This window comes from Rutilus rutilus (assembly GCF_951802725.1).
Source record: "Rutilus rutilus genome assembly, chromosome: 19".
NCBI lineage: Eukaryota > Metazoa > Chordata > Actinopteri > Cypriniformes > Leuciscidae > Rutilus > Rutilus rutilus.
This window is the reverse complement of record NC_140232.1, coordinates 26,016,646-26,042,875: the sequence shown is the minus strand read 5'-3', so window position 1 is coordinate 26,042,875 and position 26,230 is coordinate 26,016,646. Positions and strand designations below refer to the sequence as shown.

Below are 26,230 nucleotides of genomic sequence, written 5' to 3'. Positions count from 1 at the left end.
ACAGTTTCAGTGCAGCTGCAAAGGGCTTTAAACGATACCAGACGATGAATAAGGGTCTTATCTAGCGAAACGATCGGTCATTTCAAAAATAAATAAAAAAGTTTAAGTTTTATAAGCACAAATGTTCGCCTTGCTCTGTTCTGTGATGCGCGTTCGTGACGTCCAGAATATACGCAATTACGTTGAAAAGGTCAAGTTTGACGTGTTTACAAATGTGCGGAAGGAGGACCATATACACATTTTCAAATGTATTTGTGTCAGTTTATCGTTTAAAATGCCCATTTCGTGTGCGTATCCTGGGTGTTTTAATATTAAAAAGCCAAAAAGAACATTTTCTTCAGGACAGAAATTTTTCAAGCGTGACCTTTTCAACGTAATTGCGTATTACGTCACGAACGCGCATCACAGAACAGAGCAAGGCGAACATTTGTGCTTCTAAAACTTAAACTTTTTTATTTATTTTTGAAATGACCGATCGTTTCGCTAGATAAGACCCTTATTCATCGTCTGGTATCGTTTAAAGCCCTTTGCAGCTGCACTGAAACTGTCATTTGGACCTTGAACCGTTTGGGTCCCATTGGAATCCATAATATGGGGAAAAATCCTGGAATGTTTTCATCAAAAACCTTAATTTCTTTTCGACTGAAGAAAGAAAGACATGGACATCTTGGATGACATGGGGGTAAATTATCAGCAAAAGTTTTTTTTAAAGTGAACTTCTCCTTTAAATTTCAAATAATTATTAAACCGCAAGCACAAATTATGAAAAAGCAGCAGGTCTTCCAGTGCACTCAGTGCCCGTATTCACTCGCTTGTTTTCATTCACTCCCTCAAATGAACTATATTAGTGGACTCATGTAGGGAATAGTGAATGAGGGTATAGGGGGCAATTTCGCACACAGCGCTTGACTAATAATGGACTTCAGGTGAAAAATGAAATGCTACAGAAGTATATAACATAGCACCCTTAAATTAATATATTTCTTAGTGCAAGTTATTATACTCTACCTTCTTCCAGCAAACAAAACAATTCACAATGTTCCTCTCCTTCATCAAACCAGTGGCAGACTTCAACAGAACTACAAATGATCATCCCCCTCACAGAGCACAATAACAGCTGCTCAGGAAACAGCTACGTGACGTGTTTGCTATCATAATCATCCAGATGGGCACCGAAACACCTGTTCTTCAACCTGTTAGGCAGCTTGTGTAGGTCTAAAGCCCTGCCCGACATCTTGGCTCAGGAATTGGCCACATAACGGAACTTCATTTCTCAATGTCGAAGATGAAACCATGTATTCTGTTATGAAGTACCTCAAGGAAGTCTCTCTTCTCAATACCACAATCCTCACTGACTGTCACAGTCATAAATGGTCTCATAAGGTCCCATAAACCAAAGCAACTGTAAATGTAAACATGACTCTGACTTGCACTGGAAAACTTGGCACGGCAGGGTGGTTGGCTGCCACATCTTCCATGACATGTTAGTGATTTTGAGTCACAATGATGCATTCAAGTGATTCAGTCATGAAGGAGCTGCATTTAAAGGCTCTTTCCTGCTTGACAGAGCTCTTTTAGTAGAGCTGATACAAATCGCCTGGAAACGGCCTGGTTGAGGGTGCGGCAGGCACAAATTCAATTTTTCCATCATCGCCATGGCAACACACACTCTCTCCTGTGCCATACGTGCCAGATGCCAGCAGCTCCGTGGACGTGAGAGCCGGCAAACACACCACATGCAATATACACTGAACAGCCAGCAGCGGCTACAACAAAAACACAAAGCAGTTTGCCAAATGTTGTGCAACAAAATGCATCACTGACAACACTGTGAAGTGCAAAAACAGGCATCAAAGGAGGAACATCAAAAATAAGAACTAGAAGCTCTACTTTTAAAACTAGAAGCTGCTCTGAGCTCCATTAAATCAGAGCAGTGTCTCTCTCTGTTATATAATCAGGGTGGTTTGTAGATATTTGCATCATAAGCACACTTTTTTTCATTCCCTGTAGCTCAACTGGAAAAGCACGCTGTTAATAAAGCCAAGGTCAATGTTGGAGTTGCAGGGAACACATTAATTGACTAGGCAGCTTGGAATAAAAGCATCTACCAGATGCAGAAATCATTTCTCAGTAGAATGTGATGGGGGGGGGGGGAGACGACACACAAAAGCTGTATAATTGAGCATTCTCTCTTCTCTTTCTGTTATAAAGGAGCTGGATCTACGCATGTCAATCTGAAAGTGTTTGATCTTGCAAAGCACTCGCAGGCCTCAGACAGCATCAAATCATCAAAAACAAAAGCTAGATGACTCTTCTGAACAGACTGAATTAAGGCCGACCTAACACGGTACAGTAGCAAACAAAAATATCTTCAAATTCAAATATTTATTTTTTCAATATGTGACCCTGGATCACAAAACCCCATGCCCCATATTTACAATACATTGAATGGGTCAAAATTATAGATTTTTCTTTTATGCCAAAAATCATTAGGATATTAAGTAAAGATCATGTTCCATGAAGATATTTCCTACCGTAAAAATATATATATATATTAAAAAAAAAAATTGGGGAGTGAATGCAGCACAATTGCGAACATAAATGGACAACTTTAAAGGCGATTTTCTCAATGTTTCGTTTTTTTTCAAACATCAGATTTTCAAATAGTTGTATCTCAGCCAAATATTGTATATCCTACAATATAGCTTATTTATTCAGCTTTCATGTGATGTATAAATCTCAAGTTCAAAATATTGACCCATGTGACTGGTTTTGTGGACCAGGGTCACATATGCTAAATTATTGATATGATAAAACTGACCATTTTATAAATGCAAAAATAATACCAGCATAACACAGAACAAACAGGCTAAATATAGTGTTTACCAAATTATCATGTGACAGATGTATTTACAGCAAAATACATACACACATATATAAACACACGCATGTATAAAATGGTTATTTCCCCATAGCATTATTTTTGCATTAAATACAATTTTTTGCTTTTGTACAGTACAGGTCAAAAGTTATAAATATTACTATTTTCAATGTTTTTGGAAGAAGTCTCTCACGCTCATCAAGCCTGCATGTATTTGATGGAAAATACAGAAAAGAATGTAATATGGTGTAATATTATTACAATTTAAAATGTATTTCTTTACATTACTTCAGTCTTCAGTGTGTGTGTGAGAGAGAGAAATTGAGGGGCTAATTAAAAAGACAGAGCCGAGGTCTTTAGCGCTGCCATCGCTGAGATCTATCTCTAATCTTATTAACTTCACCCCTACAGGGAGAGACCAAGAGAAATCACACTGTGCTGTTGCCATAGTTACCCAACACTTTTTTTGTCATTATTTCTAACATTTGACCACAGAAAAGAAAGAGAGAGTACTCCGTGTCCACAACCAACATCTCTTAGGCTGGATGTCATGTGACCATATCATCAACGTATTTACCAGTTCTTCCTGGGTTAAAAAGAACACTAGCTAACATAAAACAGCCATGAAAACAAATTTTTCAGAGATTTTTTTAGTTTCTCAAGCTATTGTATGGCTTCTGACAACTTAACTATAGAGCTCTAGTCATATGAACCGCATTTATGGTGCTTTTTTGTGTTTATGTAGGCTATGTGAAAAAACTTTATTTTTGAGTACTACACTCTTTAAATAAAGGTTCCAAAAGGGGATTTTCACAGCAATGCCATAGATGAACCACCTTTGGTTCCCTAAAGAAAACTCACTAACATGAACAAACAATTAAGAGCTGGATTTTTATTAACTAACATAAACAAAGATGAACAAATACTGTGACAAATGCATTGCTCATTGTTAGTTCATGTTAGTTAACTACTGTTAACTAATGAGACCTTATTGTAAAGTGTTACCAAACCGTTTTTCACTATAAAGAACCTTTCGTTTTTTCACTATAAAAGGACCACAGGCTCAGCTCCCTCCTACTTTAATTCGCTCCTACGAGTCTACATCCCCACCAGAAGCCTACGATCAGTCAATGAGCGACGGCTCGTGGTATCATCACAGAGAGCCACAAAATCACTCTCCAGAACATTCTCATTCACGGTTCCATGCTGGTGGAATGATCTCCCCACCCTCATCCGGAATGCAGAATATCCCTGACAACATTCAAAAGACAGCTGAAAACTCATCTCTTCCGTGAGCACTTAACCTCATAAAAAATAAATAATAATAATTCTTTCCTTTTCTTTTAATCCTCCCTTGTCTGGCTTATGCTATACTCTGAGCAATGCCTGAACTTTGTGTTTTGAGCACTTCTTGCATTGTGTTTGCCTCTTCACGATGACTCACTTAATTTAGTCCTCATTTGTAAGTCGCTAAATGACTAAATGTTTTGTGCAATGGAAAGGGTCCGTTGATGTTAAAGGAACCATTGGATGCCAATAAAGAACCTTAAAGGGATAGTTCACCCAAAAATGAAAATTCGGTCATCATTTACTCACCCTCAAGTTGTTCCAAACCTGTATGAATTTCTTTGTTCTGATGAACACAAAAGAAGATATTTTGAAGAATATGGGTAACCAAACAGTTGTGGGGCATATGCTTAAAATACTATGGAAAAATACAATGGAACTCAATGGGGTCCATCAACTCTTTTATTACCAACATTCTTCAAAATATCTTCCTTTATGTTCAGCAGAAGAAAGACATTTATACAGGTTTGGAACAACTTGAGAGTGAGTAAATCATGACAGAATTTGTATTTTTGGGTGAACTATCACTTTAATAACAGAAAAAAACAACAGTAATACAGTAATAACAGCATACACTTTTGGAAAGATAAGAAGGTGACAAACCGAAGGTGACTGAACTTTCATTTCCACGTGAGCTATTCTTTTAGGAGTCCAAATGTGCAAAACAGTGTCCAACAACAATAGTGAACACGTTCCTGAGATGTTACTAATATGAAACATTACCAATCTTCCAGTTCATCTATCAGAACATTTTTTTGAACTTTCTCCACCTCTGAGATGACTTTTCTTTCCTTAAGATGAACATTAATATTAACCAATAACATAATAGCCTACTTTTTATGATCTAATCAAACCCTGATGGCTAAAACTAAGAAAATCTTATTTCCCACTCATTTTCTGTTTCACCTGGAAATACGTCACACTATGGAAGTTAATGCGGTATCATGGAATTAATAAGGAAAAATCATCACAGTGGACACATTCATCACAGACATTAGCGCTTACTATACATACAATATGACGGTTTAATAAGAAAAATGACGGTGATCTTTGGCGCTTCTGATTGACTCTAATCATAACTGTGCTGTCATTCTCCATCCCTGCTGTCCTCAACTGCTCTGTCCTCTTTAACGGCTGCACTTAACCGATGACACCAACTGCTCAGTCAGAGCACGCTCATGAACTTACACACGTCATTATAAATCTGCCCTTGCTCCAGTGGATGGAGGGCGACGCTGCACCCGAGGGTATAAGCAAGACTGGAATAGAGTTGATGCTGGCATTCTCCACACTGAACTGAATTAGCACAGCAGAGATGTGATCACACAACACTACTTAGTCAAGTCAGTTGTTATCAGTCATCATCGTGACCGCACACACATGCGGTGCACTTAACATATTCATTTGACCTTATTAATTAGACCTGGAATCATGCCAGTCACAATCACACTCAGTCATCTATTATCTGTGATGTCAGAACTGAAGACAGATGACAGGCATCTTGTGACTGCTGTTTATGATGGTTATGATGGTTATGACTACGAGGAGGACAAGTGTTAAACAACATGGTTGGTGTGTGTGTGTGTGTCCTGGTAAACCCTACGTTATGGGGACAAAATGTCCTCACAAGGATGGAAATATCCAAAATCCTTGTGGGGACAACATGGTTCTCATGAGGAAAACAGCTTATAAATCACACAAGTGATGGGTAACGTTAGGTTTAGGGGTAGGGTTAGGGTTAGTGTATGGGGATAGAATTTTCAGTTTGTAAAGTATATAAATCATTATGTGTATGGAATGTCCCCATAAAACATGAACACACAACATGCGCGCATGTGTGGCGGACGTTGGTGAGCCTGGGTCAGGTCAGTTTGTCTTTTTATTCAATGGAATTTGTTTACAGGGAAGAATGCACAACAACATTATTTTGGTTTAATAAACTTTATTTAAACTTTCGTTTGGAGTTAAGTGCTCTTTTCTCTTAAACGTTTAGTCTGCTGAGTTTATTCTTACCGTTCTTTTTGTTTGCTTGTTTGTTACGTCTGAGCAGTAGCCTGGAAATCCAGACCTAAATCTAAAAGATTAATGTTCTGGCGTCGACTAATGAAAATCGGCCAGCTCGAGGGGCGGCACCAAGCATGCATTTGAAAATCTCACTGCACGCAATTGGATAACACTACGACCAATCACAACAATAAACCCCATACGCTTAGCTACCAGCGGAGCAAGCTGGTAGATTAGACTCTTACTGTATCCAGTCGGCAAAACGTCCTTCTTGCAAAGGAACGATTCGAGCGGCGTCTTCTGTTCCTGTTTTAAATAAAAAGCCAAGTCTAACTCGATCATTGTAGCGGCCAAAGCTGTTTCAAACAACTGGTATTCATCCATAGCCATCTTGCAATGTTTACTAATGACTTCGACGTCGCAGCGCTGTCGTCATCTGTTCAACTCGCCTCTGGCCCGCCTATATCAGGTAACCCGATGTGATTGGTGCAGCTCAGATCGAGGGGCATATTTAATGAGCATCATTACTCGACACCAGAGTAACTCGCTGAGCAAATTCAACTTGTGCTCTCGCGAGAACTCTGGATTACCAGGGTATCTGAGCAGGGCCATATAGAGATCTCTCTTTATTTGGCTCTGCTGGTGCACCGTCAAAAGGGGTTCGGGCGGAAACTTCGGACATATATACAGTTCCAGCCAATGATCGGGCCGCAACCAAACAGGTGTTGTGCCGAATTTCGACCCCCGCCAAATTATTACCCCCCTAGTATTGGTAGGTTTAGGTTTAGTTGTGGGGGAGAGGTTAAGATTAGGGGTGGGGTTAGGATTAGGCAATCAGGTACTGACTTCAACGAGGGGGGTAATAATTTGGCAGGGGGTCGAAATTCGGCACAACACCAGTTTCTGCCCCGGGGGACTCCAAGGACTATTTCGCTTCCTTTTATTTTATTTGTGTATAGGAAGTACATGAAGTCATTGACTATTAGTATTTAATATAACTATAATAAACACTATAATATAAAAATAATAAATTACTATAATAGTGGTTGACTATTATTTGAAGGGTTTGTTTGTGTATATTTGATGTTTTCATTTTGTTTGTTTTGTGTAATGGCCATTATGTGTCTGCGTATCCCCCTTTTTGTTTTAATTGGTGCTGGCCACCAATGTATGCATTTGTTAACTGTTTCTGTAGGAGTTCTGTACTGTTCTGTGAGAGAACAGGTCCTGTAGTCCCTAGACCTCTGTAACTGTTTGAGAGGCAAGACTCATGTTTATTGTAATTTTTTTTTTACTTTACTTTGGTTAACCTCAGTTGGGTTAACTTTTGCTTTACTTTTGTAACCCCATTCTGTGGAAATAAACCCTTAAGCGTTTGCAGTAGCCTGCTGCCTCTGTGTTCTTTTTTTTCTTTACTGGCCGCATCTATCACTGTGTGTGTGTGTGTGTGTGTGTGTGTGTGTGTGTGTGTGTGTGTGTGTGTGTGTGTGTGTGTGTGTGTGTGTGTGTGTGTGTGTGTGTGTGTAAAAATGTATGTTTATAAACTCTTAAATAAGTGTTTTTAACGTATACATATTACATAACTTGCATCATAACTGACAACGTACATCTATGCTTATAAGCATCAGTAATCTCAGAATAAAATCTAAAACCACCATTGTACTGGCCAATTAAACAAACTAAACCAAGCAATTACTTTATGCATATTTAACACTATGACCATAATGCATTAGAGAACCAGCACACTTGTAAAGATCTCACTTGATGAAATACGAGACAAATGCACCATTAATGGTAGCCTAACTTAAAAAGAATTGATGCAGCTCCAGCGAGACTGCAGGTATAATGGCAGTGATCCAAATCTCTGACCTTAAATTGAACAATGGCTTTGGAGCCGGAAAGTCTACACTGGATTGCATTGAATATCTGCTACTGGCTAGGAAAAGAGAGTAAGAACCGGAGTTATGGAATAATCAAACTTCATTTACACATCAGAACCCATCTCACGTCTATATATAAATCCATGAAAGCATGAAAAGACAGGATTACATTTAATTTGCAACTAAATATATTAACTAAATCTAGCAGATTGTTTTCTCTACTTTATCTGATAATGAGACTGACATTGTGTGTTAAACCCCAGTCATATCATAGGCATTCCTCTGTTGCATATATATATATAGCTGATCCTTGATAAACTCACTATTTTAGCGTAAAACTGTCTGTGCTGTGTATATACACTGAAAAATTTGTTTTTAATTAATAATTTTAACTAGTTTTCCAGACAAAATTTGTTAACATCCTTAAAACAAGTTCTTTTTTAAGAAGCCACACTGTGCAAAGTAATTAGCCTTTTTGCATAGATTGCATCTTGCATACAAGTGTATTTTGTGTTTCTTTTTTTACTTGTCTGAAGTAGAAATAAATTAAAAACAAGTGAAAAAAATCTGCCAGTGCATTAAGTCACATTACATTCATATTAAAGACACATTATCTGCTTCTCAAGTCAGTTGCTCTTGTTTCAAGAATTTTAGGATATTTTACCTGGAAAATAAGACCAAAAAAACTGCCCATTTTTTGCAGTGTTGTTCAGCTTTTTAGAGTATCACATCATCTCCCATGAGGTTTGCTGCCTATGTAGAACATTACATTTCAATTTCATGTCCCCCTCTCCCCACTGCTAAGATAAACGCTGTGAATACCTCCTGTGACAGTCGGAGAGCAGACCAGTATTGCGTCACCCCACATTCTTCCTCCACCTCCACCTCCGGTCAGAGGAACTACGACGAGGGAACACAGCGGCACGAGAGTTAGAGTTGCACCTTGCAAGTTCTGGATCGACACGGAGAAGCCTGCCATGGCGTGCCAACGCTGGCCCCAGAAAGCTCCAGCCAGGGCTTAACGTCCTCTGTGAGGGTCTTTGTCTGGTGAGCGAGTAAAGGCTGGAGGCTCAGAGAGCAGGACCAGTTAAAATGGGTTTGACTCACTTCCACGCATTGTTGGTTGGGCTGGCAGGAAGATGATAAAGGGGGCTTTTCCTCTGCTGTGCTGAGGGTGTGTAGGATCAAAGCAGGCAGTGGGATTTAAGCTGAATGAACAGCTGGGATTGAAGCGCACAGCTGGAATGCAGCAGGAGCAGAACATTTTAGCACTCTCTGTAAGGGCCCTTATATTCGGCCACCGAGACCTGAACATGAACACTGAAACACTAACTGTGCTTGGCCACTTCAAACTCACTCTTCTTCTCAGAGAGGCTTTACTGCTAAAAACATTTGATTAAATCAGTATTTCGTTGGCAAAATAAATGTATTATAAATATATAATGAATAATGAATTTTTTTTGATAAGAACATTAACAAAAAGCAACAAAAAAAATTTATTCTGCTTAAAACTAAATGTTTCCAACTCTGGAAGTCTCTTCTTAAACATTCCACTGATAAATAAATCCAGAAAACAAATCACTAACAATGATGTAAAGTCGGTTATTAACAAAATCTGGCAACAGTTACACCCAGAGTTTCCTGAGAAGAAGATCAGGACCTAAGATGACCTTTAATTAACTTGTTGACTCCCCAAGTAAAACAATCTAAATGGGTCATATCATGGAAAACAGGATTTTCCTTGATATTTAGAAGACAAACACAGTTGCATGGCACATTTCTGGCCAAATTGCGTTGTGAACTTGCTGAGAGGCTGTTATTGGGGAGGACGAGATAACTGTAAATAAGAGTTGTTAGAAAGAAATGTGCAAAAACTGTACCTTTAGGAGTACAACAGCTTGTCACTGTGGCAGTACCCTTAAAAGGACAACTTTGTGCCTTATCAACCCATAAAAGTTGCATTATAGTACCTTAGACTAGTAATACCCCAAGTTATAGTACTACCCCTAAAGACCGGGACACACTAAGCCAATGTCGGGCCGTTTTTGAGCGTCGGTCAGCTTAGTTTTTCCGGTGTGATCCGCAAAGATTGGCTCTAGTCGGACGCCGTTGTTTTTTTTGGGGGGCCGATTCAGCATGTCGAGAGAGAACTCTGATTGGCTGTTCAACTTAGCGCACAAGAATAAAAGTGAAAGTGATGAATGCGAGCAAATAAGTCAAGATGGTACAGACAGAAGGCTGTTACAATTTTTACGGCATCTTACCTGAGCATTCGAATGCAAAGCCAACTGGAATGAAGAAAGTGATCAGCGTGATTGATATTCAAATGGTGAGCAAGCACTGCTTTGTTTATGGTTTGCATATCTGCAGTCCTAGTACTATTGATACCTGCTGATATAGACAGATATTTACTCACACGCAGGCGCAGAACGCACGTGCTAGTTGACAGTCGCCTTTAGTCCTTTTGGTGTGTTCAAGCACAGCTTTTTAAACGAGACGCAACCGACGAGAGGCGACAACACAGTCAGCTTTCATCACCGCTCGTTCTTTGACATCGGCTTGGTTTGCCCCGGGCTTAAAGGTTTAAGTTTTGCAAATTTTTTCTGAGAGTATACTCATTACACAGGCAAACAGTTTAGCCAATCATGGTAGAGGTCATTTACATAGAATTCAGAACAGGTGGTTTTTGCTACTGTACCTTTAAAATTTGTCAGAAAGATTGGAAAAGATGGCAAAACTGCCAAAAAACAATGCTATAAAAGTGTAGGGTATAGCCCTTAAAAATAATGGGTTATCATATAACAGGGACAATAGCAGCTGAGAAAATGACAATGAGCGTGTTAGCGGCAGCCCGCTGAGAGGATATGCTAATTTCAGCAGCAGACATTAACGTAATGTGTTAATTGACAGGGAGGAGCCTCATAAACCACTGCCAGGCAAATAACATTATGTTGAATAGGCTGCTTTGAAGTTTGTACTTAATTTAAAAGGAAGTTAATTTATCAGCCGTGTCCTAATCCAAAAGATTAGACAAAATGTTATTACTTTGGGAGTTAGTGTGCGGCACAAGACTAACCATTCACACACACAGACGCCTCTGATTCCTGTAGAGTGCTCTATGTATGCAATCGTATTGTTTTAACGTCGTTTTGAAGTCTCCCACAATGTCAGAGCAATCAGATCACAACACATTTTCACTCATACACTCCTTGACTGCTGCCACATTTCGCTGTGATGTAACCCCTCTGATCTGCTCTCGCGTGGGATGGGAGTGTATCTGTACATTTCACACAGAGTGTGTGGGACTCACTGGACCAAAGCCAAACACACACACACTGCTTCAGTGTATACAATCAGTGAGTCAAGCCTTAAAGAACATTGTGACAACTGGCACCTACACAATATATTTGCATAAACATAATACAGCATATCTGACTCTGTGAGCAACCAACATATTATTGAATAAATACAGAAAAAAAACTTTTTAAAATGTTTTAAATTAGTTAAACGAACTTAAGAGACGTCAATCAGACACTTAAAACTATTCAGAACGCGGCTGGAAAAATGCAGACTAGTTAAATCCTGCTTAAATGTACCTGTGTAACACGGAATTGATTTCAAAATGACCTTATTCATTTTTAAACAAATGTCGGTCACCATACTTTAGCAATATGACTGAGATATACTTCTAATATACTATACTAAATAGATATACTAATTGAAAGATATATTAATTAAAAGAAAACAAGTTGACAAAAGATTGAATCCAATATTTGGTGATAATTAATCAGCTTTTTTTTGTAGGCCAGTCATTTTAACCGTGAACTGTGACTTTGTGCCATATAAAAGCATTTCAAAACAAACTTGGTTAAACATTAAAGGTGCATTGCGCAACTTTTCATGTTAAAAATACCCGTTTTCTAACCCATACATGCTTAAACAATTGCCTGATGGGCTGACTGAGCCCTTCTCTGATCACTGCGATTGCCTCTATAATCCTGTACAGTAAAATAAATAAGAGGGATTCGGGTCGGAATCTGAGACTGGGCGTGACGTCATGCGCGTTCACGGCACGCTCATATGTCTGGCAGGTTTGTGTATGCGCCGACGCCGCCATTCTCCGTAGAAAATGGATTCTAAGAGACCGGCTTGTAGTTCATTTCAAACACCAACGCAAACTCCACGTAAGATAAAAAAAAAAAAGAGAACTTTTGTCTAGTGCAACCAAAAGGTCCAAATTGGAGTCAGACAGGCGTCGGGGTAAGACGATCTAAACATAGGGAAGGCTTTCAACAAATGGAGAGATCTCCGGTCTGCTCTAGGGCTCAAACGGGATCCTCAGTTGGCTTTTTTCTTGATAAAAAGGTAAGATATATCCCATTCTCTAATGTCTGATACGGCCAATAATGACAATAAATGACGATCCATAAAATGTGTAATGCTTTAGCGTAAGCTAGATAAATGTACAATCGGAATAGGTTTTACTAACTTACCATTGTCAGTGATCAGGTTCAGAATGATTGTGATATAAAATGCTGATATATAAGTTAGATACTTAGACACAAATTTTGAGCAAATTACTGCTTAATTACGATGTATTGCTATTGGAATATGCTACTTAGCTGATCAATAAAACAGGCTAAACCCCCGCAAATCTTCGGCGGATTAGCCTGTTTGGCTTTTATGGTAACGTCATAGTGCCACTTGATTGTTTATTACCTTGAGACATTTGGGTGTACTTTGTTGACCGACTGTGTATGGTATGGTATCATGATTACAATTTTGAGCTTTTACAAAGTTATAACTTATATTGTTCATGAACGTGTTTCCATAATAATAGTCATAAGTGGATACAGTAAACACATAACACAGTTCAACATGGAGATAGATGGGAATAAAAAACGAAGTTTTCTACTACCCCCATTTTTTCCCTCACACATAAGTGTGTTATTTACTCAATTGCCTTTCCTTTCACATATTTTAAATTACTTGCAGATTTAAAACTTTATTACCTCTGAAGACATTATGATTGTAAACAAAAGATTTGTGCGGCTGATGCTCCTTGGGTTATGACCAGCTCGAGCTCGTGCAAGCGTGCGTGTGCGTGTGGTCCGTGAGCGTGCACACCTCTGGTTGCAGTTTCGCTTGCCGCCAGAGGGGGCGTAGTTCTGCGAAAACTCAGACTCTCGCGCAATGCACCTTTAAAGCACACAAGTGTGATAAACAGTGCAATTTTTTCTCAGATTTTATTGAATACTGACCAAATTATCCACAAATACTGCTATTTTCACTCCAAATCTGAGGTGCATAAGCTCAGATCAATAAGGACTACGATCCATCAGTTCGAAAATAAATGCAAAACTGCCCTAATTGAAAGAAAACAAGTTGACAAAAAGATTAAATCCAATATTTGGTGATAATATAGCATAACGAGAGATTTATAAGCAATTTTTTTGTGGAACGCCACAAGTTTAACAAGGTGTAATATATTAACAATTTGTATTTATTTTTTTTACAAAAAAAATCCTTTACGGTTCAAAAGCACCCGAACACAACATAAGGGTTAATTTTTATATGCTACTCTTAAGTACATTTTTGTATAAAATGGCAACCACCCTAGCAACCACTTAGTAGCCATCCAGAACACTATAGCAACCGTCCAAAACAGAAAACACCCTAGAAAATGCATAGCTACACCATATCAACAATGAAAAAAAATACAAATAACAAGCTAAATTTAAAACGTTACTAGCTGACAAGTCCGATATATCCTTTACAAACTTCCTGTTTCAACAGGAAATGCCAACACAGGAAAGAACACTGTGTCCATCAAGCGCTTTCATGTGTCTTTTAGTCTCGGGATGATGCTTGTACTGAATCATACAGTGGAAATAAACTCCACAGCAGAGAATGAGTTCTCAGCTATTTAAGGTCACAATGTCTGCAAAGCCTCGAGCAAACACACACACTCATACTGATAGTTCTCTCCTTCATATCACCTTTCATCTGTCATCCTTTTCTTTCCTGAAACTTCTTTGAACTTTTGTGAATGCATTATGAAAGGCTGTAAAAGTTACATAGACAGTTGTCTTGTATCTGAGTCACACCAACTGCGAGTCCGAGATATTCAGTCTTCATAACCGCCCGGGTTAATATTTCCTCTCCTGAAATTTTGTGCTGATAGAAAAGCATAAAAAAAATGTGACATTAGAGTGGCAGCCTTTACTTCAAGCTCATCAGAGTTATCCTGGATGAAACGGCAGAGCTCGCGGCCAACTCTTTGATTTTATGCGTCTCGTTTTGAGCCTTTCCTTTCCTTCACTGGCCTGCCCATCTCTTTCTTATTCCCTTACGTATGAACTGAACACATATTCTTCATCAATAATTAGCTTTTGGCTCCTCGGGATGTTTTTAAAACTTTAAAACACCCCATTCAGAGCTTCAAAGGTTTATAATGTCACTGTTTCCCAAAAGTGTTTCTCTCGTGTCGTCACGTTGAGATGACCCTGAGACAATAAATGTGCTTAGGGCCATGTGTGTGCACTATATTAGTACAAGTCTAGTATTACATGATTATGAGCTATACAGAATTAGGCAGTTTTAGGTAATTAGGAATGAACCAAACAAAAAAGCTTCACTCTTGGAAGAACAACACTCCCATGAGACACCACTGCCGAGTGTACATGCGTGATAAAGTCTTTGAAATGTTAAGCATACACTCAAGGAAAAATAAAACACACATACAAATATGACACCAATTCCTCATTCTAGCATGAAATGCATGTACTGTATCACCACACACAACCAGGGCTGTCACACAATGTCGCTTTAGAAAAATCACTTATTTGAAGTGTTTTATTATTGAGTGTTAAGCTTTAGTGCATGACTTTTCCAGAATCCTTTGTGCTACAAATGGAAATTATGTTAAGAAGAGATGTGCTACTAGTATTTTCTAAGCAGTAATACTTAAGATAAAACAGGCAAAAGTTCCCATAAACTCACACAGGAAAGCCACATACTGTAGGAACCAGAATATCAGATTTTCTTTTAAAAAGTACAACTTTTATTCAGCAAGAATGCATTAAATTGTTCAAAAGTGACAGTAAAGACTTGATGTGCTTCTTTTGAACTTTATTCTCATTAAAGGATACTGAAAATAATCTATCACCGTTTCCACAACAAAAATTAAGCAGCACAATTGTTTTTCAATTGATAATAATAATAAGAAATATTTCTTGAGCTCCAGTTCTGAAAATTAGAATGATTTCTGAAGGATCATGTGACACCAGTAAGACTGAGTAATGATGCTAAAAATTCAGCTTTGCCATCATATATAAAATACAATTTAAAATATATTCAAATAGGAAACAGTTTTTTAAAATTGTAAAAACATTTCACACTATTTCTGTATTTTTGATCAAATAAAGGCAGCATAAGAGAATACTTAAGCAACAACCCTGCAAAACTGACAGGGTCACTTTCCCCAAATTTTCATCCACACCATTTTTTTGGCAAGGCTAATCACTTTATATTTGAAGAGCTTAATTTTGCTTGTCCATGGTGTGAAGCACAAAACTGCAGCCAGACACATAAAACAACAGCTTTTATGACCAAGCAGAAGCCTCAGCCACCTGGCTGCATTGACAGTAAACTGAACGGCTACTTGTCAGATCGTTCTCATACAGTACACATTGTTCATGGCAACTAAACACTCTAAAACCACAAGCGCTTGAACACTTTAACAACCACACAGCAAAACTCTGTCAACCACCCTAGCATTGCAGCGTAACCTTTTGCAAGGGCAAGAAAGCTGGGGTGCTGTACTGAAGGGTACGATATGATGATTTACGGTTTAATTACTAAGGCTGAGGTTTAACCACTACAGCACACCACCCTTAGTAATCTTTTCTAAACACAGTTTGCGAAGTTCCAGCACATGTGAAACTGTCAACATCATTGTACTTTGAAACAAAAGTGGACAGCGCACAGAGCCCTGAGGAACTATTATTGAGCAATGCACTAAAATAGACACAAAATCCATAAATAGACCTTTTAATGCAAAGGAACTTACTTTCAAAAGGGACACATATTATCTACTACACATAGAATCACTGCACGTCAACGTCACTACACGTCAGATTACATAGACTTTGATGATGAATAAAGATAGACTCAACTGAAAAGTCCTACTGAACTCTCACTGAGCGAAGAAAAGCAAAATGTTTAATACACGTAAAAGATCCTGTCAACCCGAGTGACAGATCCAGGAGCTAACATTAAAGACTTATATTGCAGTCATGTAGAAAGCGTGTAGCTGTTATGTCAGTGAGGGCAAACCATGAGCTAACTGAAAACTCTCGCAGCATAGAGGACAGTTAAATAACAGACAAGATAGAGACACAGAAAGAGGACTGAGAGGGCATACAAAAGCAAAAATAGAATGAAAGAACCCTTTCATCAAAATACACAACCATTAAAGGGATTGTTCAACCAAAAATAGCATTTCTGTCATTACTTACTCGCTCTCATGTTGTTCCAAACCTGAAATATTTTCTTTAATAAGATGAAAGTCAGTCAAATAACCAGTAACAGTCATGGACATTATTCACTTTCATCAGAGGAAAAGGAGCAGCTTTGACATTCTGCTAAACATCTCCTCTTGTGATACACACAAGGAAGAAAGTTAAACAGGTTTGACATAACATAAGGTTGAAAACATTTTTGGGATGCACTATCCCTTTAAGGAATCATATAAACAGCCATCATATAAAACAGCCATTCTGTCTTATTTCTTCCTCCATTTGATCTTTTCATCCTATCTATCTATCTATCTATCTATCTATCTATCTATCTATCTATCTATCTATCTATCTATCTATCTATCTCTGTGTACGGCATACAATGGTACCTTTCACTCGCAGATAGAACAGCAGTGTTAGCAGCATCCCTATATGGGCTGGCGGTGCCTGGATCCACTTCACTGTCCCTCTTCCATCCTTTCTGCCATGCCACTGGAGCTCAGCCCGCGTCTCTGGTCCCCACTGTCTCGTTCCCACTCCTGCTCAGTAGCAAACCATCACACACTCCTCTGTCTCATTCTGCCTGCTTGCACACACACATCTGAAAAGCACAGCTTCACTGAGCATGCTCAGTTTATCTCTACTGGATGTTTAAAGGATTTTTGTGTGTGGGTTTTTTTTTTTTTTTTTTTTTTGGTTGTTCCACTTCTCTTTTCTCTCTCTTCTTGTTTCACGAGGACCCCTGCAGGTTGATGCCCTCGCTTGAAGACACATGTTATAACACGCACCTACCACAAGAGGGCAAATCTGAGTTTTCAGACTGTACTGGCCTGGTTGTCTGACTCACTGGGGACTTGGTGCTATTATTAAACCTTGTGCAGCAAGGAAAGTCAGGAAAGGAAAATCGTGCAGGTGAAGTCATATTTTAGGATTCAGAGACTGACACATAGCAGAGATAAGCATTTATTATTTTGTGAGATGATGACAAGGACATGATTGCTAATAAATTTAAGCTTTAACAGTGAATAGCAGGCTACTAAAAAACTTGGGTCTGCAAGATTTTTTATTTATTTTTTAATAAATACATTTTCTTAAGCAATGATGCATTAAATTGATCAAAAGTGACAGTAGTAGACAGTAGACATTCATAATGTTATAACATATCTCTATTTCAAATAAATGTTGTTCTTTTGAACATTGATAATACTCTTATTGTTTATTGAGCAGAAAATCTGCAAATCAAAATGAGTTCTGAAAGATCATGAGACTTAAGATAGTGAAAATTCAGCTTTGCCATCACAGGAATAAATTACATTTTAAAATATAATAAATTACAATAATATTTCTCAATATTTTTTACTGTATTTTTATCAAATAAATGTAGCCTTGATGAGCATAAGAGACTTCTTTCAAAAACATAAAAAAAAATCGATCCCAAATAATACTAAAATGACCTTACTTCGTCACATACATACATTAACGCACATAATAATGCACACACACACACACACACACAATAGATCAGAGTTCAACACACTTTCTCCACTGATGAAACCTTCGGAGCCATAAATTATGAATATTTGACCTCTATTTATCTCTTAGCCTCTCCTTTCTCCTGCACTCTTTTTTTTCCTCCTGCAAAGACCTCAATTTCTCTCCTTGACTGGCAGATGTTGCAATACTTTGGAGGTTGTGAAAGCATTTCCCAAATATTACAACAGTAAGAATATATCTCTTTCCTCAGGATGGGCGGCTTTATCAGAGTCCAGCCCCGCTCAGGAAACTCGTCTCATCTGAGGACTTTCACCTCCACCGCTGCTCCAGTTCAAACTGTGACATTCTTGCGTCCACTTCCTTTCAGACGTTAGTTTATTGTCAGCTCAATGAAGCAATTATTGCATTCCACAGTATCTATAAAAGGAGGACGCGACCTTCGGTATGAGTCAGACATTTAATGTGACAAAGAGAAATGGCAAGAGTTTGACGCAGATTTAAAAATGATGCCAAGAATTTCTGCAACGAGAAAGAGCACATTATGTCCAGTGCTGCCAATCGTACTTCCTGTGCCGAAGCCGATGCGTTTTAGTGTTGCCATCTGACAGCAAAATGATTTGCCACCTTAACAGGATTTAGAAAAAAAAAAACCTCTGCGGTACAGAACACTGTAAAACTGTAACCTAAAGGCAAACTCAATACAGAGCCATTAGACCTTAATTCAGTTCTGTTTATGTGCCTCTCTACATGGAATGAACCTCTCTGGTCTGTCTGGTTTGGTTTGTTTTAGCAATGTATGTTGAGTGAGCATGCATGTTTTCATGTAAATAAAGGGGTTAATGGAAGGCCCTGTGACTGGTGCTTAGACAGACAACAGCTAAAGATTTGTGCAACTCTAATGGTTTTCCATTATGGCCCAGTGGTGCATCACCGAAATTAAATTGTATGTGTGTGGATCAGTCATTGAGCAGATGTGCTCAAATATCATCCTGCGGTTAAAACAAACATGCATTTTAGCGATTCAAACAGTTTTACCTCTCATTTAAAATGGCCAGGGAAAAAAATACAGTGCAAACATGTGGTCTAATTAATAAATTATTACACATCAGTTATTAAAATTAGCACATCACTTCTGCACCAATTCAAGCAACGTCTATTAAGCATTAGGATGTTGCTTTATAATAAATGATATATTATACATACACACACACATAAATAATTGGTTAAATTTGCATACGGAAGACCAATCACAATGCAATATGCAAATTAGGTGTAAGAAAACAAAATATATACCTAATATTTAGAATTGAAGGTTTAGAACAAACCCGAGTATGTTTAAGGAATGTCAATAATATCAATGGTCAATAACAATTTAAATCAGTCAAAACACTCCACAAGATGATGATAATGATGATGATGTCATAGTATTCCATGTCTTCTCTCTCACACTCACACTTCCTGTCTGAGTCCGACCACACACTGAATCCTGATACAACAATCATTCCGAGCAGCCTGTCAGATGTATTTATCAAACATGTGTCTGCGTAATCGAATCGTGACGCTTGACAAATGTTTTATGCTTGTAAAAATGAAGCGAATTGGACAGAGCTGGCATTGAAGAAAATGTGAAGCAAAAAGCCATGTACACTGACTGACAGGATGACATCACTCACAAGAACAGCCGGACACTACTTGAAGAAAACATTAAAAACTCCATCAAAGAGGTTCTGTGACTTTTAATCACTGGCTATTATAACTATATAACTATAACTATTCTCGACAGAACCAGAGACAACAGAACTTTGTTTCTTTGTAGCTTTTCAGAAAAATCAAGCTCTGAAAATGTCAAATGAGCTGGTACATTTATAGTGTAGAGACATTTTTAAGTCTAAGATTAATATTCATTTGGGATATGAAGAAAACACTACAGTGCGTGTTCAATATGTTTGATGCAGATGAGCAGATGGTGTCTATGAACTTCAAACTGCACATTCATAAACACACACATGCACATAAGATGGCAGAAACATTCTCCCTTTATCCTGGGCACTCCTCCAAATTAAACAGTTTGAAGAGGGGGGGAGGAGGTGGTCACTTTAAAAGCTTTTGCAAAGGCATCCATCCCTTAGACAACAAGCCAATTAGCCTAACAACCACTTTCTTTCCAAAAGGAAAGAAATCCACAGTACGTCCTTTTACACATCTGAGAGGTTATTTGGGTTAATACAAGTCGAGGTCAGTCGCGAAACACGTCAGATGACAAGACCTTCAGCCTGATTCAACAAGAGAACATAAGGAAGGAAAGGAAAAGGTCAGCATCATGTATGTACTGTCTTGTGTTAAGGTGGGCAAAGAAATTTCAATAAATTAAAGAATGGATAAAAAATGTCTTAAAAAGCTAATTATACAAATAGGTTTGTATTTCGGCCTAAAGGGGTCTAATCTGTTTCTGAAGAGGTCTAGTCTTTACTGGTCTTAGAAGGTCTGGTACCAGTTAGCATCTGGGTCCTAGGGGGTCTATTCTGCATCTGAGTCTGGGTCTGTGTAGCAATGATCATTCTCATATTTCATGCTTTAAATGTAACACATGTAGAGTCATTCAGATAAAACGTTTTCCAGCTGTAGAGTGTCAGAAGGTCACACAAACACATTAACTGAGAGCAGGTCAGCTGTGCCATCTGTGGATCAATGGTTACGTAAGTGAGCGTAAGTTTGGAGAAACAGAGGAAAAAGAAGGAATGGAATCATCCGATGATGTCACGGAATATGGAAGAGCCTGACTGTACCGGATTTTAAACGACATCATCATATCCACCTTTTTTTTTTTTCAGGTAAGAGTTGGTGCGGCCATTTGTAATTTTAACGTGTCTGGCTGCCGGTGTCATTCGAGTCCAGTTATTTTTAGCTGTACAAAACAGCTCGTTATTCTGCTTGATATTGCAAACTGGTATTTCTTTCCATATTATTTTAATGTATTGTCTTAATTATAAACACGCTGGTTTATAGCGCAAACAGTTTAACAGTTTATTGCACTTATATTCTTCTCGTTATTTCCCTATGGTGGCTAATAAATCGGAAGTCTCGCACATTCACAGAAAAAAAAAAAAAAGTATTTCCGAATTGGATTTTAACAAAAAAAGACTGGCAGAGAGAGAAATATGGCACAATTTTTAAGAGATAGTTTTAACAAGAGAGGCTGGAAGGGTGGCGGAACAGTTTGTGTCAGTGTTGTGTCAAGGATTAACTGTGGGGCAACTCCCACCAGAGACTGTGGCTATATAAAATACAGAGTAATGCATTATGGGAGATTATGAGCACACTGCACACTCACTTAAATTTCACTTGCGACTTCAACACAGAATAAAGTTACGAAAGCTGATGTCAGCCATTCAGGCGCAGTAATCCTACAGAGATTATGGATCCCCTTGAAATCTTTAAATATCCAACTGCGGACATTAATCCTGAGGTCCAATTCTCTGAAAAAAAAACTGACATGCTGATCTTTAAAGAGCATTATGCAATCACAAATATGATTATTGATCTATTTTCTTTTGAATAAATTCTCAAAACCCTCTAATAACCCTCATACCCTTTAAACAAACATAACACTTATCTGGGGTATGTGGTAGCATCTACTGTAAATACTTTATTTGTAATCTGACTAGAGATCTGCATTGTCCTGTGAATAAACAATGGCTTCTATAATGACTGTGGATTTCATCATGTGACATTCTGGGCCAAATCACTTCCTGTCCTGAAAAGGGCTTTTTGTCTCTCTGCTGTATCGCTGTATTTTTGTGGGGGGGGGGGAATTCAAATAAAATATGCATTAAACAAAATCATGATATTCAGTTAATTGTACAATAATTAGAATCAGAAATATAGAATGAAATTAATCATTTTCATTACAAAATTGTTTTTTGAAGGGTTAGGGGAGATTTTATCTATTTTTTAACTGCTGTAATTTGATAAACACCCCAATTATTAACTTTTTCTTGGGAGATCAGAAAGTTGTGGGATGACTGGGATCATTGCTCATGTTGTACCGCACGGAACTACAGAAATCCAATACTAATCCTACAACACAGTATTGTCATATCATAATCCAATTTCGTTAAATGACCCAACCATGATTCAAACTCAGACCATTTTCTCCTGGATACGTCTCAGACCACATTCATTACCCCTGAAACCACATCTCTATTCTATTCTATTCTATTCTATTCTATTCTATTCTATTCTATTCCATTATTCATTTTTTAGCTTGCTGACATAGATGAGGTTTTGTCAACATTTCTAGAATGATTTGTGATTTTAATGAAGCAGTTTATGAAAAATAAACAATAAACCAAATGACTATTTATCATATTTAAATAGTGGTGAGGCTAGTGAAGAAGATGGAGGAAAAGCAAACATCTGAAATACTGACCCAAGTGATGTTCCTTGTTTGTTTGTTGCTTTGGATAAAAGCGTCTGCTAATTGATTAAATGTAAATGTATCCTATTCTATTCATTCCTTTCTCATAGGGTGTCAAATATTTGATTGCTCATCAGTCTTTCTGTTTATTTGTGCATTTCCATTGAGAGCTACTGAATATGGATTGGAGAGATCGTGGTGGTGTGTAGCTCTGAGTGGTGATGAACGCACCGTCTGCTCTTCAGGAGAACGCTCCGTGTTTACACACGACAGGGACAACATAATAACTGGGGCTCAAACCTTCACTGAGGAGCTCCTCTGCACTCTCACTAAATTTCTCTCCTCTTTTCTGCTTCTGTCTCATATATACCCTACTTTCTCTTTTCTTCTCTCTGCTCATGCCAATTTCACTATCCTTCTCAAACGTCCTACCTTCTTCCATCATTTATATCCAAAACTAAAGTGGGTTGTCCATCTTTCTGATTTAAGCATTGTCTTCCAATTACAACCAATATATCCTGCCATGCATCATTTCAGAGAGCAACTGTCAATTATATATGAGAGTCATATTATTAAAACCAAGCTGACCATTTGCATTGTCAGCATACTGGTGTCACTGTTAGACAGTGTTATTCTAGAAGAAAATATAAAATTATATTTTATCTCATATTAATTTTAGAATGAATATGAGATCAAATATAAGGATATTTAATATATAATGTAATAAAATAATAATTGACAGTAATAAAAACAAATTATATTTTTTTAGGAGACACTGCCTCCCTTATTGCTTCGTTCAAAGCGCCTCTGCCAGTCCTCCCTGTCCACCCATCACCGCCATCATCCTCTAAGCGTCAGAGATTTCATTACAACGACAGCTGGTTCCATCATGCATGATGACAAGCAGCTCAGTGGAGACAGCCAATCAGAGCCTTAGATCCAATCACACAAACGCATATATACAAACACCCCTCCTCCATTTTCTCTACTTTGACCCAGAGAACACAGAGCCTCTTATTTTTCTCTTTTCAGCCCATTGGGGTCAACTCACCAACACAGAGCTTTGTCTGAAAATCCTTACAGCCACTAAACATGAAAATCCGACGTGTGTGTGCTTGCTGTAGAATATAAGACGCTGTGTAGTCAAGGTCAGCATCCAGTGTACAGGGATGGAGGACTAATAGATTCATTTACAGAACCAATCCCGAGACAGCAACGTCAATATGAATGCAAAAAAATTCATCAATGGCAAATAATCAGAAGTCTGGTAGTGTCACCCCATAGGAAATCATCTCTACAGTGGAAAGCAATGGTCACTGCAGGCAGGTCAAACCAGGTAATGTTTAGTTCATGAAGGGACATAAAGAGCAGTCCTGCAGGCTCTGAATTTACCGTTATCTTCACTACTTCCAGCGCCTTATAAGTAAATATATCAATAAAAGACTTGAGGGACAGTCACACAAGACTTGAAGCCAGAATTTAAAGCATACCAAATGAACATATATATATAAATATAAGTAAATAATTCAAGATTCTTGATCTAAGATATGATTCTGGGTGAGCAAACAGAGTAACTGAAAGGAAAACCGTCTGAGCATAGCTCTAATCATGATGACCTTATCCACACACCATGCAAACACATGTTAAACACAGATGCTATAAATAAAGTAACATACATGTGGCACACGTACAGTACATGCTGCGCTCATTAGCGACGACCCACCTACACTGCCATGAAGACAATTTTAAAGAAGATGACATCTCATTAGAAGATGTGGGCTTCCTAACAAGTTTAGCAGTCGCATAAACAAGGTTTGTATGGTTGTATACTTAATCTTTTGTAACAGCTGATGAATTATTCAAAATGGTAGGTCAATTTCATGCAAAACTATAATATCTTAAAAATTATTTTAGTAAAAATCCTCCAGCAGTACACTAGCTGAGCAAAATTATCCCATAATCCAATTTAGTTTTATTAGTATCCTCAACAATTGGATTATAATCCAATAAACTTTCCAACAAAAGGTCAATAGACAGCCAATATGGGATGAAATAATAATGCATCCTCCAAAAAGGAGGTCAGTAGGACTTTCTTGACAGATTCGTGTTAAATAATAAATGAATAAAAGGATGAATAAAAGCTTTCACATAAGGCTGAGCTGATGAGCTCAAGAATCTCATTGGCTGTGAGGTGCTACAGGGAGAAACATCATTGGCTGTAGTGCTATGATGTGTGTTGCCAGTGGTTGGAGGACAGAGCTGACTTTATTATACTGAACATGTCATAAATTGAGACTTGGGGTGGAAACAAAGACATAGGCTTTTACTGAAAGCCATGGTGAGATAGGCTATTCCCTTGGAAGTGAATAACAAATCTTAACCATTATGCCAAAAACATCAGATCTTTCTAAAAGGACAAAGTTATTGCCATCATGTGGCAGATTGCACAAGCCCACCATAATTTCTTCAAAGTCTCTTTAACATCACATGGCCAAAAGATTCTGGCTAAATAATGATTTGATCTGGATTCTCAACCATTTTATAACCAGAGTACATTAACAGGAAGTGCTAAGATGTGCCTGAAGAGAATAAGCTGACAGTCCCTGGTGAATTAGTTTGGGTGTGCGCACCGATGAGACTGCAGCTGAAAAATCCCTGAGTCATCATAATCACAGCATTCGCTAATTACAAACCAAAATCACTGCAAACATCAAATCATCATGCAAAGCATATTGCTCTTGAGCAAACATCCTTTTTGCATATACTTTTACAAAGACTGTTTGGAAACTAACTAACAAAATGACTGTTTTGCATTGGTTTCCATATCAAATTTGTATGAAAAAAAATAGCTTGTAAGGCAGCAAAACAGTGTTAAAAAATGTAAATAATCATACTCTTAATTATTATATCTTTGTCAAGATTGATTGATTAACTTAATTGTAAGAAATCGTACAAGGCACTAAATTTATTCAGAATTTGTTTGAAAAACCTTTTATTTTTTGCAGTTTGAAAATGTGAAAAGCCAAAAATAGACAGAGCGATACATGTAGAGCGAGCAAAGTAGAGAAAGATTGAGACTCATCACTTTTTTATAGAGACCAATTACAATTCAGTATGCACATTTTACATTGACATCATCACTGGCAGTTACTATATGGAATGCCTTTCTGTCAGTCAATGAGAGAACAATTAGAGTTCACTACTTTAATCTAAATTTTCTAAATTAGAGAGTATATAAAAACACCTTGCAAGAACTATAATTATTCAAATTAATTGCTGATACAAGATATAAACAGGTTAATGAAATGAGTTTTGAGTTGAGAAGAGCCCCAGGTATTTAACTAAACATGAGTAAAAGATGCATGTTAACAAACCTCACAGCAGAGCACCACTGAGAGTGTGATGTGGGTGGAAAAGTGAAGTCACCTCTTTCTCTCTGGTGGGCGAAGGAGAGAAAAAAAGTGGCAAAACACTTGTTTATTTTTCAAGCATTGTCACAAGACAGACAGTTTGAGAACATCCGAAATTCAGATCCCTAATGTACCCCTAAACCTCTGCCCGTTGCCCGTAAAGTCAACACTCTAGGAGCCATTCACAGACCGCTCCTTGAGCCGCCCATCCTTGGTTTAGAAAAGCGGTGATAAGCAGTCTGGAAAGTTTCACAACTCTTCAAACTTCTATTTGAGTC

The 26,230-nt window shown here is 38.0% G+C and overlaps 1 protein-coding gene across 6 annotated transcripts in view; it reads right to left on the bottom strand.

Annotated features, from left to right (window-relative positions):
- prkcz (protein kinase C, zeta) overlaps nt 1–26,230 on the bottom strand; it is a 111,113-nt gene that overhangs the window by 55,273 nt on the left and 29,610 nt on the right. Inside the window, exon 1 of one of the 6 annotated variants that reach the window (XM_084388948.1) lies at nt 17,021–17,249. The exons of 4 other annotated variants lie outside the window; for them this stretch is intronic. In XM_084388948.1, coding sequence (XP_084245074.1) covers nt 17,021–17,057 — 37 coding nt within the window. In that variant the 5' untranslated portion in view covers nt 17,058–17,249. Of the gene's footprint in view, nt 1–8,934; nt 9,113–17,020; nt 17,250–26,230 lie in introns of those variants that run through there. One more of the 6 variants, XM_084388947.1, reaches the window with a different exon arrangement.